The sequence below is a fragment of the Mastomys coucha genome, unplaced genomic scaffold (genome assembly GCF_008632895.1).
Source record: "Mastomys coucha isolate ucsf_1 unplaced genomic scaffold, UCSF_Mcou_1 pScaffold15, whole genome shotgun sequence".
Lineage (NCBI taxonomy): Eukaryota > Metazoa > Chordata > Mammalia > Rodentia > Muridae > Mastomys > Mastomys coucha.
In genome coordinates, this window is record NW_022196897.1 from 90,631,417 (window position 1) to 90,645,800 (window position 14,384).

General features: G+C 42.8%; 1 protein-coding gene across 7 annotated transcripts in view; it reads left to right on the forward strand.

Annotated features, from left to right (window-relative positions):
- Positions 1 to 14,384, forward strand: part of Wt1 (WT1 transcription factor) — a 48,177-nt gene that overhangs the window by 9,086 nt on the left and 24,707 nt on the right. For 4 of the 7 annotated variants that reach the window (XM_031371235.1, XM_031371237.1, XM_031371238.1 and 1 more), the window contains 2 exons: positions 7,626 to 7,703; positions 8,680 to 8,730. In XM_031371235.1, the coding sequence (XP_031227095.1) occupies positions 7,626 to 7,703; positions 8,680 to 8,730 (129 nt within the window). The remainder of the gene's footprint in view (positions 1 to 7,625; positions 7,704 to 8,679; positions 8,731 to 14,384) is intronic. The other 3 variants (XM_031371236.1, XM_031371239.1, XM_031371242.1) reach the window with 1 other exon arrangement.

Below are 14,384 nucleotides of genomic sequence, written 5' to 3' on the forward strand. Positions count from 1 at the left end.
CCCCCCCCCCCGTATGTGTGTATGCATATGCTTATTCCCTTTCTCCCAAACCTTGACCCATACTGAGGGACTCTGAGAAGGGTGTCCATCAGAAGGGCTGAACTAACCCAAGAAGGTATCTGGGATAAAGTGATAATGATTTAGTATCATTTTTCCAAACGAAGTTGCCATTATGGATATTTGATTTGGGGAGATTCTGTGATGGAATGTGACTTTGGAATGAATCTATGGTTACTCTCGAGATGGGAAAAGTCATTCTGCTTGTTACAGATTTTGTCGCTGAGACCTTTTGCATGCTAAGCACCTCCTCTACCATGGAACTATATTACCCTACACCAAGGTCATATTTTATATAAAAAGGACACATATTTTCTAGCCTAGCTTCATCTTATTTTTAATACCAATCTCCTAAAAACACATAGCTTTCCTAAGTAGAAACACAGCAAAACCGATTGTGACTTCTGTAGGAAGAGAGATTGCTCCCTTGAAGCATTCCCTTGCATCTTTGATGCTTGCCTTAGATTCACAGTACTGGTAATTCCTCAGGACAGCCCTCTCTTCCCTTTGTCTCCTAGGCTTGGGGTCTAGTGACATCCTCTAGTTTGTGACACAGAAATGCTGCACCTCTGGCATTAAATAAGCGGAGAACTAACTAAATATGCGTTTGCTTGGAAGAACTAATGTGCGTTTGCTTTTGTCCCTTATACCATTTCTGTCTCCAGTAGCATGCTCAGCCCCCCCATTAATCTTACTATCTATGAAGTAGATGCTATAATTTCCATTTTACTGATGAGGAGGTAAGCTTAGAAAGTTGATGAAGAGAGTCTAAAGCCCATTTGTACTCTGAACAAATGTGATTCTGCACTGCTTGGTTGGATTATGCCCCTTTCTATGCCAGGATCTTTTACTGATGAATAGTAAGTGCAAATGCTTGCATAGACTTCTCATGTGTCAGGTGTCAGTGTAAAATACCTTATGGGTATTGACACATTTACTCCACATCACTATTCTTTGAGGTGGGCAAGGGAAGAAAGGTAATCTCCCCCAAGTGGGATATGCTAAGAAATATAATTTTGGATTAAAGTTCAGATAGTGAGGATCCAAGCCATTCTTCAACTCTCTGCATCCCTCCCTGTCACATAGCTAAGTGCCACTCTCTGGGGATGGGACGGCATGTGCTACCACTCTAATATCTCCCATGTGCCGGGCAGTGATGGTGCACGCCTTTAATTCCAGCACTTGGGAGGCAGAGGCAGGTGGATTTCTGAGTTTGAGGCCAGCTTGGTCTATAGAGTGAGTTCCAGGACAGCCCAGGGCATAGGAAGAGAAACCGTGTCTCAAAAGACAAACAGAAACAAACAAACAAACAAAATCTCCCATAGTGGTAGAAGTCCATTTTACTCATACTTCCTATCGAGAGTGTTATGGGCAATGTTTTCCCTGGTGGGTTTTGTCAAAAACAGTATTCTCCAGGCTCCTGCAGCTTCATCTTTGCCATCGGGCATCTAGCATTGAGATGATGCTCAGCACGATAGAAGCCCCCTAAAGATGTCTAGGGTACAGATCTTTCTTCTCATCTGCAATGTTGTGGGAGGAATTCCAGGCTTACATTTTGCTGTGCTTGCTCAAAAGCAAGGTCTCAGGGAAGAGTGAACCACATGATTCCTAAGAGTGAGGTGTAATGAAGTCCAGCCTCACTCAGCAAAACCCAGTGCAGTTTCTTCCTAGACATGGTAACTGCTGGGCATTGCCTCCAGATCTCACTGCTTGGCTCTTCGGCTCGCTAACCTACTCCCATGGTAGGTGCTGCCACTCCCTAAGGCATGGGGTGAGCCTCACAGCTACTTTGAAAAGTGCTGGGCACTGTGAGTGAAACATATTCCTGTTTGTACTGTTTTTTTTTTCTTCATACTGTAGGTTTTTTTTCCCATTCTTTTTCTGTACCATTAGCTTTATATGTCTTTCTTTTAAAAATTGTATTTATTTACCTTAGGTATATGGTGTTTTGTCTCATAAACAACTCTGTATTATATACATTCAGTGACTAAAAGAAAGTATTAGATTCCCTGGAAGTAGAATTATAGTTTGGTTTCGAGCCTCTGTAGGGGTCTGGGAATTGAACTCTGGTCTTCTAGAAGAGCAGCCAGTGTTCTTAATAAGCCAAGCTATCTCTCCAGCCCATTGGTTCTCAACCTTCCTAATGCTTTGACCCTTCAATACAGTTCCTCAGGTTCTGGTGACCACCCCTCCACCCCCATAAAACTATTTCATTGCTATTTTGTAACTGTAGTTTTGCTACTGATGTAAATTGTGATGTAAAAGTCTGCTATGCAGAGCCACAGATTGAGAATCGCTGCTCCAGCCCACAGCCCTACCTAGCTTCCTTTAGCTATGCTGCAGGCTGAAACGAGAAGATGTCCTTTTGCTCTGCATTTGCTCTTTAGCAGATAGCACTCCTCCAATTCTAAAAAAACAAAAACCCAAACCCTGATGTTGAAAATATTTTAATGGAATGCTGATGATTCTCTAATACTTATGTGTTTAGTAGAGCCCCTGGCCTGTAGATTTCACAGGAGACCAGCCACCTTAGAATTTCTGTAGAACTTTGGAAACTGTAAGTCAAAGGGATATCCATGACTTACCAAGTGGATTGGACTTCAATTAAGTCATAAATCAAGTGACAGGTGTCCTCAAAATAAAATTACCATTCTTTTCACCTGTCTTCCCTTGGGAAACCATGTATATCGTACAGGATATTTTTATATAGTACAAACTTCTGTTTGTTTCCCACAGAGCAGGCAGAGGTGGAAGGTCTGAAGTGGTATCCAGGGTGGTGGGCCATGTTATCAAAGCCACAGGCTTGAACTGAACCCGTATCCAGGGAAGGGGAAAAAATCTAGTCTCAAGTATTCCTGTGACTTGTATGCTGACCAAGTGTTTGTTATTAGAAATAGAATCCCCAGTGGGTTTTCCTTTGGTTAGCTGGTGAGCCTGAGAGCAAGTACAATACCAAGAGAGCAGCTATGAAATAATTATTCACTGCAACCTGCTGGGCAGAAAGTTCAGGGCAGTCAGCCTCCATGGCGCCATGGAGGGAGGATCAGTGCAGGAAAGGGGCTCTGTGGAAGTCTCTCCACAAGCACCTTGCTTAAGGGGTAGAGGTGAGGCCACAGAAACCTCTCCCGGTCATCGGCCACTGGCCATCTTAGCTGAAGTCCTCAAAACCTCTCAAAGTCTTACCACTGATGATGCTGGGTATCTCCATTTAAAAACACAAAAGACAAAAAACAAAACAAACAAAAAAAAAACCCCAAAAAACAAAAAACAACTGTTTTTCAATCCCATAGGGAAGCTTTACCTCTGCTGAGACTCTCTTTGCCCAGCTGCAGCTGCAGTAGTGGAAGAGACCCTGATCTCTAACAAGTTAGAGGATTCTAACAAGACCCTTTTTTCCTTGTTCTGCGGAGTGTAGTAAATACATTTAAAGATGAAAACGTGCTGGAGTCCACTGCATTTGAAGAGTGGAGGAGTTCTGGTCTAGATAATAGTGGAGTTTTTTTCCCCCCTTCCTTTCTTTTGTGTAGAGGTCAAGAACACAGTAATTCTGCAATCCAGGCCAAAACAAACTCTATGATCTACTACTGATTTCCTCTCAAGCACCCCTTCTGCTAGGACTGACTTCCTTTTATTTAACTCCAACATGCATTAATCCCAGCTATAGAAGTTTCTTTCTTCTCTCGCTTGCCTCTGACTTCAAACATTTCTTACATAGGAAACAAGTGACTTTTAAAAAAGTCTACTTGTAAATATAAAGGCCATCATGACTTTGGGACTATATTTTGGCAGCCTGTAGCTTCAGAATCCACTTCCGACCAGGCAGAGCTTAATGGTCGGACCTGAATTGTCTACGTGACCACTGGGGCTGCCTTGAGCCAAACCACCTGCTTATCTGATCCCTTCTGGGGATGAGGTGGTGGATGCTGACACCACGTCATTTAATAAGTAAATGCTTCATTTGCCAGAGGTCAGTATTCCCTGAGAGATGCTGCCTCTTTCCGCAGGCTTCCATGATGAGAGCTGGGCGTTGAACGATTGCCCAAAGAGATCAGAATCTGACGAGGGGGTGACCCAGTATTTTTAGCTCACATTGACATTCTGCTCTCGGTGCAGCTATTGTCATTGCTCCTATTGGCTTTAGAGGAAAGGCTGTGCCATGCAGCCAGTCCACTGAAGCCACTGTGGAACCTCAGCCAGCAGAAGGCAGGATATGGTTAAGGAAACCCACTAGTAGCTTGGAGATTTCCTGCAATCTCTTCTCTCTCAGTCAGTCTCCCTACTCCCTCTCTTCTGAAGCTCTACAGCTGAGATAAGCCTTGGAAACCATTCACCTGACCAGGGAGGATTCGAGCAGGAGAGGACACAACAGACATCTTGTTTCCCTGCAGCTTGCAGGAGTCTCTGGTCCCGATGTCCGTTTGGGTGTACTGTCTCTCACCTCCAGATTCACTCTGTACCGTTATTGTATAAATGATAGCATAGGTTCAGATGTTGAACCATGCCCAAGAACCTCTAAAAGGGCAGGGAAGACAGTCATCAGTCACTCTAGCACCAGGTACCCGTTTGTGTCCCAGCCTTGGTCTGACAAATGGGGGTGATGACTTCATGAAGTTGTTGGGAGTGATACCCAGAATGTGCAAATGTGCCAGATAAAATTTGACAGGTTAGAAGACCGTGTGCTCTCCATATCATCTTTGGAGAGCCATTACAAGCATCAACCTCTTTGAGCCTTACAACATCCCTAGAAAATGAGACCAAGATTAATTTTCTCATTTGGCAGATGTGTCATCTGAGGTATAGAGAGCAGAACAGTAATTTTGCTCAGATTTTCATAGACTCAAAACATAATTCCATTGACTCCTAAGGGTCTCTATAGAGAAAGATCACAAAGAGAAAAAAATTTTTTAATTAGTAGTATTATTTAAAAATTATTATATTATTATATGAGTATGATTATTATGTAAATGACAGTGAGAACTAGGATCAGATGCCAAATGCTGCCAAAGGAGGGCTTACCAAGTTCCACTCATAAATACTGCTGTCTAGGGCTGGCGAGATGACTCACCAACTGCTCTTCCAAAGGTCCTGAGTTCAAATCCCAGCAACCACATGGTGGCTCACAACCACCTGTAATGAGATCTGACGCCCTTTTCTGGTGCATCTGAAGACAGCTACAGTGTACTTATTTATAATAATAAATCTTAAAAAAAAATACCACTGTCTAGTAGAAATACAGTGTAAGTGGTATGTGTATTTGAAATGTGCTAGTAGCCACATTAAAATAAGGAAAAAAGAAGCTTGTTTTAAAACACTGTACTTAATGCAGTCTAACCCAAGCCCCCTCCTCAGCGAGGCTCTGTTTTCAGTGTTCAACAGCCCCACAAAGCTACTGGTTTCCATTTTGAGCAATGTAATACAGAGTTTTTACTAAATATCCTGTAGGAAGACACACATGTATGAGATGTATGTTCTGTATTTGAGAAAATTCTTCCTGGGGACCAAGGAAATGCATTTAAAGATGTTTGTCTTTGAGATCCTTTGGTATCGATGCAAGTAGGAATCAATAGGGCTATGCATTCAGTCTTGGACAATCTCTAAATGTAAGGTTAGGTATTTGGGAATCATTCTTTCATCCCTTATTTTGGAATCATTCATTCATCTGTATGTATCAACGTCTGTCGCTCACCCTTGAGAATGATCATGTTCTGAGTTTTACATAAGGATCAAATCAGTCCAGAGAGAACCCATATCCCGACGAGGTTCAAGAAAATTGTCAACTGCAGCTCAGTGATTTTAGTTGGTGAACAATTTTTTAAAAAACAGTGACAAAAATATAGAGCTACCCGGGGAATACAGAGCCTGTTGGCTGAGATTAATGGCAAGATTAATAATGGATTGCTTGATGAAAAGGCACAGGAGAACAAAAACCAGCAGAGAGATTGTGGAGGAGGCCACTTATTAATGGACTGTCAGCCCAAAGAAAGTTCAAGAAACTCTGCTGTGGTAAATGCAGTAGGCTGGCACTTCTAATAAAAGTTGGGGTCTTTCAGGAATTAATTACATCAGCCTTACAAAAGGAATTCGTGGAATTGCGAAACACAGTGGCACAGACCAGCACGGCCTGCCACTGCACACGGGGAAGCTCCAGGAGAAGCTAATCTTTTTTTCCCCCTCCATTGATATGCAGGATATTGTGGTAGCATAATAACCAGTCAGACCCAGGGAATGAACGATGGGCCCAGATATACACTGACTAATGAAGTTACACACACTTGGAGTTTGAAGTTGGTTTATTTTTCATATGCAAAAATTTCCTCCTGGAAGCCAATTTCCTCCTCAGGCCATGTTCTGGCCTTTAAGGAGTTCTAAATAATTTGCAGAGAGATTATAGGAGAGTCAGATGGGCTCTTCTGTTATTTATCAAGCAAGGCTGAGAGTGAGCACAAACAGTATCCAGTGATTCAGAGCGCTGTGATTTCTGTCACCTCTCCACAAGTTCTCAGTTCCATTCAGTTGCCCCTGAAAACTCTGAATTAAAAACTTCGATTGCCTGTGCCAGATGAAGAAACGGAAAGGAATGCTGGGACAAGACAGGAGATTGTTCAGGATTTGTGATCTGGTATCACGCATTAGATAGCGAATGTTTCTTATCTCTGCTCACTTCTGCCATGGAGAGTGAAAATTTTCTTCAGTAATACGTTTAGACGGAAGGTTACCAGACAAGCCATTAATCTCTTGGGCCACAGATTTCATAATTAACCCTTTCCGTTCTGCCCTAAATGCCTTCCTAATAGGGCTTGGTCATTGTAGATTTCTGGTCATTGATTTATGTGTTAGCAGTAAGAGACAGACTGGAAAGAGAGCAGCTTTTGATTGGTTTACATGGAGGTATATTTTCCCCTTTGAAGTATTAATGTAAATAATGGGTTGTTAAATTATTTTTTCCTAAAAACCTCACTTGACTTGCACTAGGATTATAAAATAGATGCAGAATAACCTCTCAGCTGTGAGCTGGGATTACTGCCCTGCTTCTTTTGGTCATCACATCCTCTGGTATTAGCCCATCACTCTGACCTTTCGGCCTCTCATAAGCCACATGACACTGATCCTTCTGATTAAACCAATGGAATGGCCCTGTCACGAATAATCAATCTGCCACCGTGCCGTCGGCTTGCTCTCAGTTTCAGGCTTTAACTTTACTGTTGAGCTGTCCAGCCTGTGTAACCTTTCAAAGCCTCACTCCCTCTACCTCTTCCCTCTAAGGTTTATTGTCTCTTTAGCAACTCCAAAGTTCATGATATGGAGGCTTTTTTCTGTAACAACTAAATTGTTCTCATTTTTCTGCAGTGTGTGTGAATTTGTGTGTGTGTGTGTTAATCTCTCTCTCTCTCTCTGTGTGTGTGTGTGTAAGTGAAGAGATCGATGGTATGAAATGAAAATCATTCCAGATAAACATATTCATTATTTTAGAAGGCATGTGCTATAAAGTAAAAAAATCATTTCACTTCAAGAAACAGTTCTGCCCTTGTGTATGTGGCCGAGTTTCTAACTGTGGGTGTTTTTCACAGCGACAATTTATACCAAATGACCTCCCAGCTTGAATGCATGACCTGGAATCAGATGAACCTAGGAGCTACCTTGAAGGGGTAAGGAAATCATACCTGTTTAAATCATTTCCAGATTATTTAAAGCTTCTGAAGGGAGAACAGGTCTAGGCCTAGAAAGACGCAGGGGAGGCTAGCTCCCACTGCCGCTCGGAGACTTTCCTCCCTCTCCCAGTGGGAGGGGCATGCTTAACATTACATTTTCAAAATGTAAACGGGATGTTTTTGTCTGGACCAAGGGAACTCAAGAATATTGGGAACCCTTAGTGTGGCCTTTCTTTGTTGAATGTTTTAGAATTCTTCAAAGACATTGTGCCCATGAAGCTTCATTGAATGTTTATGTTTCGCTGGTGCAATCCCAGATGTTAACCGTTGCACTATCTTATCAAGAAATGCTTTGCATGTACAAAGTCTACAATCTGAACTGTATTGGTGTGGTGTTGATTTGAACAGTCCGAAGTTAGATGTGTCCACTACTGGTGGCACTGACCAGGAGTGAGTGTTTGCACGAGATATACAAGCACTGTAGGGGAGAGCTGCTGCCAGACATGTACAGAGCTTCTCTTTGCACCTAAAAACAGAAGCAAGGAAGGCAGGTGGGGCTGGTTTTCCGCAGTTAAGGAGCTGATGTTTAGTTTCTAACAAGTCCGAGGAGATGATGTCAGGTGTCAGGTGCTCTTCTAGGTCCCTGCGCCTTGGCTTCCTAACGGGCTTCTGGAATCTAGGCACTATTACCCAAGCCGAAGATGAATTGATACGTCCTGGAGACGTATCCTTCTCGGGTTCCCATCCGGTCAGTGGGAGAGCTTGGGTTCCAAGCCCAGATGTGATTCCAGAGCTTAGTCTCTGTCCAGCCTTTCTCGGGGTTCCTTTGACCCCAACCAGTGTGCCTGGGGGCGTATTTCAGAGCTCTTGAGAAGGTCATTAGCTTCAGAACTTCCAACTGGATTCTGGGCTCCAGGGGCTTGCCCCGACTGTGAGTCCTCCGTTCTCCATTCCTACTTTTCTTCTCTTCTAGAATGGCTGCTGGGAGCTCCAGCTCAGTGAAATGGACAGAAGGGCAGAGCAAGTGAGTGGACAATGGCTTTGTTGACTGACATCTGGGACAACGCAGGAGTTAGGCCTGACATGGAGGTTAAGGTTATTCAGTGAGCATAGGGAAGATCAATCAACCCATACCTCCGCCTTCTCCTTGTTTACTGTAGACTTATCATGGTCCGCATGGAGATGGTGATATTTTTCTTATCAACATCCGTGCAAAACAGGTTTTAAAAAAAAAATCCATGTAGCAGGAAGCCCGCTTGTTCCCTTGTTTCACAGAGTACTCTGTGGCGTCAAATGTGTTCTTTGTAGCTCAATCAGGTCTTTGAGCTTGGGCTTACTTAGCCTTGCATTTCTCCATGGATTTACATTTTCCGGGAAGAGCCACCTTTTTTACCATGACTCAGGGTAGAGTTTGCAAAGACACTCATCTCCACTCTTTCTTAAGCTTCTTCATCTTCGACAGCCCTAGAGCTGCCCTCTGGGGGCATTTCTGGAGCTGTGTCTTTTGATTTGGTTTTCTTGGCTTACACACCAGGACCGGCCTTCATCTTCCTTCCTTGTTGATTCTGTTCTCCTCACTGGATCTCCTTCAGTGGAGTCACTTTGTGTCTGTCATCTGAGACCTATCCCTGTCCTTCAAACTTTCTGCTATTTTATCCAAGTATCTCCCCCTTTCTGTGGTTCTGAAAATGAAGCAAACAAAAACCTCTATAGTTTTGAAATGCTTCTCTCCATTTCCATTAACTTTTCTTAATTTTTGGGTTGTACCTTCCACCATACAGAATTTGGTAATTCTCCCTAGATGAAATCCCAGAGTGTGATTTTAAAGTAAGCAGTATATTTTAATTTTAAAATAATCTTCATGCCAAAATTGTATTTTGGTTCCATGATTTGTTTGATCCCAATAATTATGGGTAAAGAGTCTTAGTGTGTATTTGTTTGAGTCTTTCCACAATTGAGATGATTTGATATTTTCTTATTTAGTCTTTTTTTTTTTTTTGAGATAGGATCTCACTTTGTAACCCTGGCTAGCCTGGAAGCCCCTGTGTAGACCAGGCTGGCTAGGAACTTACAGAAATCCACCTGCTTTGGCTCCTAAATATGACGCCATGTCATACTGGATTTGGTATCTTAAAGGACTTATCTGGGGCCTGGCGAGATGGCTCAGTGGTTAAGAGCACTGACTGCTCTTCCAGAGGTCCTAAGTTCAAATCCCGACAACCACATGGTGGCTCACAACCATCCCTAATGAGATCTGACACCCTCTTCCAGGGCTGTCTGAAGACAGCTACAGTGTATTTAGATATAGTAATAATTAAATCTTTAAAAAAAAAAAAAAAAGGACTTATCTGTATAAAATGCACCAGTTGTCAGGGGTTGGAAGTTATCATCAGGATGAAGCTAAGGGTGATTGGGTTACTTTTATATATATAAAAAGAGAAGAGTTTTCATGGATTTAGCACTTTCACCTTGGGAAAACAGTCCTGACATAAAAACAGATTTCTTGAATACTGACTCCATTTGAAGTGCTATATGAAAAGAATTGATTTTTCCTCCATGATGAGAAACATGGACAATTAGACTCATAATTTTAAGAAAGAAGTCACTATTCACATGTAACTCACAAAAATGTCAAGTTTTTTAAAAAATTAAAATAAGATGGCATGTACCTCATATTGAAACTTTGTTTTCTATCCCAGAAGAGATTATTTTTATTTATTTAATTAATTAATTTGAGATTTATTTTATTGGCCTGGCATGGTAAGACACACCTTTAATCCTAGCACTCTGGAGGCAGAGGCAGATAGATCTCTGTGAGTCTGAGACCAGCTTGGTCTACAAAGTAAATCCAAGATAGCCAGAGCTATGTAGAGAGACCCTATCTCACCCAGTCCCTCCCACCCTAAAGAAAATATTTTACTTTATTTTATGGTTGCTTTGCCCGCATATATGTCTATGTGCCATATGCTTGTAGTGCCCACAGAGGCTAAAAGACAGACTACATTTGATTTCCTGGAACTGGGGTTACAGATGGTTGTGAGTTACCACATGGGTAGTGGGAATTGAATCCATGTCTTCTGAGAAGAGCAGCTCTTAACTGCTGAGCCATCTCTGCAGCTCCTCACTACCTATTTTTGAGTTTCCTCACGCCCCTTTGGGATCACATAGCTTTGATCACCTTGAAGGGGAGAGTTCTGTATTTCAGTTTCAGTTAGAGAGAAAACACTTTGTGAAGCCCTTTTCCTTTTTTTTCCCCCATAGACAAATAGAATTCTGTGTGTGTGTGTGTGTGTGTGTGTTGCATGTACACACGCGCACAGGAAGCCAAAGCAGGATATTGGGCACCTTCCCTTCTTTTCCACACCATTGCTTTGAGATAGGTTCTCTCAATGACTTCGAAAGCTCACCCCTTTTGATTAGACTGGCTTGCCAGCAAGCTCTCAGGCTCTGTCTGCCTCTGGCCCTTAATGCTGGAGTTACCGGTATGATGCCACGCAAGGCGTTTTGTGTTGCCTACTGGGGATTTGAACTCAGGTCCTCATGCTTGCAAGAGCAAGTAGCCTTACCTACTATACCATCTCCTGAAGCAAGAAATTCTTTTTTCTTTTCTTAAAGTGGGTTCTTAGGATAAGATACTTCTGAGGAGTCCTTGCTGAGTGTAAAGTCTCCATTTTGAATACTTCTATTTCCAACCAATGTTTTGTTCTGTCTACTTTGTATTTGTTTGAAAACATGTTCTTTGTGTATTCTTAACGGCCGCTGACTTCCTAAGGCTGCTGACAAACCTCAGCTACCCTGTTGGCCTCTGTTTTGTCTCTTCTGAAGAAAATAGCCTACAAAACGGAGAAACACATCAACCTTGACTGTGGTCCAAGTTATTAGAACAAGGAGGAAGTTACTCTCTGGGGACTGGGTAGGGGGAGTGGGAAATCCAACACAATAGAAACTCAAAAGGAGTGCTGAGCAAAACTAATGTCCCTTTGCTGGTCCAAGAAGTTCACAGACTGTTGGGAACACGACGGTATTTGACCCGAGGATGCTGGAAAGGAAAACCCAGAAGACTCTCAAGGAGTGATGTATGGGGAAACTACGCTGTGTGTTTTGGTGGGGCCAAGGCTGTCAAAGCTGGAGAAAATCCCCACTAGACATAGTCTCATCTCTGGTAACCTCTGCCAAAAGAGATAGCCGAGGCTCTGGCTGGGAGCTCCGGCACAGCCCCGCATCTTCCCTCGGCGCCTGCGCACACAGTACCTGTCCCAGAGATTTACTTCTTGAAAACAGACAAGCTGCTCTTAAATAGCTCCTGGCACTTCAGATGCCAAACAGAGGTTGGGAGACATGATTCCAGGAATACGAGCAGCTCCGTGAATAGAACATTCCTGAGCTTGCTCTTTTACCCTCTGCCCCAAGCTGTTCATTTCCCTCTTCCAAATGAAAGCAATCCCTTCCCTTTGGGGTTGTTGGGATGGAACGCCTATCTCACACATGCTAAGTAAGTTCTCTGCCCCACTTCTTTGCTTTTGCCTTGCCTTGGACCTGGTAGAGGTCGGATAGATCTTCTATTTGAAGAGTGAACTCCTGCGTTTGCTGGAGACTGACTTCAGGGCAGTGTCCTTCTCCCTCTAGCTACGGGAGAACAGGAAGATTTGTTCTGCTTTCTTGGTTTTACACTCCCCCATCCCTTTCCTTTTGAGCATTTATCAGTTAGTGCATTTAATTTTTAAATTCTTTAAGTAGTTGTGAAAATCAGAGCAGTGATGTGGGAAGGCAACCGTCCCCACCCCCTCCCCCAGGAGAGGCCCAGCGGATCGTTTTTAACATTGTGTTGCACACTCCTCTAGACTTCCGATGTATCCATTTACCCCTGTGCCATTTCCTCTCTTAAGAAATGGTTGACTCCACCTATTGGGTGCAGTAAATGCATATTGACAAGTCATCATCAAATTAGAGTTTCAGACCTCACATGAGTGTTGATTATTGTAATATAGTCCCTTAAAATTATCTTAAGATTATTTCCAATTTAAAAATATTTTTAAGCACTGTAGGGTTTTTTCTTTTGCCTCAAAACTATGTTTATAACTGTTTAGTCTTAAGGTCAGAATTATGTTTTGTCTCATAAACACAGGAGGGAAATGACAGGTTTGTTTAGATCAAAATAAGAGAGGAAAGATGGTAAAGGAAAGTGGTGCCAAGGACCCACTTGAAAATGAGGATGATGGTGGCTTCCATGGTTGGAGATGAAGTGAGGTTAGTGAGGGCTCTGGTGGGTGTGGTGGAAGAATGAACTATGTGTTCTCAGAAGAGAGGGCACAGCACATGAGGGAAGGATCTTATGACTCAAGGAATATTTCAGATCTGGCTCCTCTTGCCTTTCTGAGACCACCCCCCCATCACCATTATCCTTCCCTTTGTCATCTGCCCAAGGCAAGATAATAATCTCCAGCTAGGAAAATGAAATACAGACTTAGAATGTACACTATTAAAAAGTCATCCCAATGTTTCTCAGAAGCGAGGGGCTACTGCATATTTTAGTAGGTGTTTCTCTACTGAAAACAAACACATTCATTTGTCTTAGCTTTCTTCCCAATTCCTCACTTTTGAAATGAAGCACAGATGGAGTGCCCCATAAAGCAAAGATGCTCACTTTATCTGAGACCAAATCGGTTTCCCCCTTGATTAGAAAATAACACAAGTTTCTCATTAAAAATAATCTAGGCAGTGCTAGAACATTACAAAGAAATCACCTGTCATCTCACCGCATTGATAATTTTTAAAAAGCACCATTTGTTGTGTGTGTATCTGCAGAAAGAAAATGCTGGAGACACATTTCTATTCACAGCAATTATCCATGGATGGCTTAGAGAGAGCAGGGGTAGAAGACTGATAGATGGATTTAAGAGGTTCTGACGAGCTAGGGTGGTGTGCTTGTCTAGCATGCTCAAGAGCCGATGGGAGGAGATGAGTGGAGATAACCCATGAAGACTTCTTCAGGCAGGTCTACAGAAAAGGGGTGTACACCCAAAGCCAAGGGCTCTGGCAGATAGGGGAAGCAGGCCAGGAGAGGGTGCTCTCCTTTCCTTTCCTCTTCTTTCTTTCTCTCTCTCTCTCTCTCTCTCTCTCTCTCTCTCTCTCTCTCTCTCTCTCTCTTTCTTTGCTTTTGCTTTTTCAAGACAAGGTTCCTCTGTGTAGCCCTGGCTGTCCTGGAACTGACTCTGTAGACCAGGCTGCCCTCGAACTCAGAAATCTGCCTGCCTCTGCCTCCATAGTGCTGGGATTAAAGGCGTATGCCCCCACCACCCGGCTCTCTCCTCTCTCTCTCTCTCTCTCTCTCTCTCTCTTTCTCTCTCTCTCTCTCTCTTTCTTCCTTTCTTTCTTTTTGACTTTTAGGTAACAGGAAGTATAACATATTTGTTTGCTGATGGGAATGACCAAAAAGGATGGAATGGATGTTGAGAGGGGATGGTGGAACAATGTAGGTGGGAGGGGAGAGGCCCCTTATGCTCTTTGTTTATACACAGTCTACTTCTTGTCACATGTATTATAGATATTTTCTCTTTTGTATTTTAACTTTTGTCTATGACTATTTTCTTCTGGCTAAAATATTTTTTATTAGTCAGGCATTGGTGGTATATACCTTTAATTCTAGCACTAGGAAGGCAGAGGCAGGGGCAGGGGCAG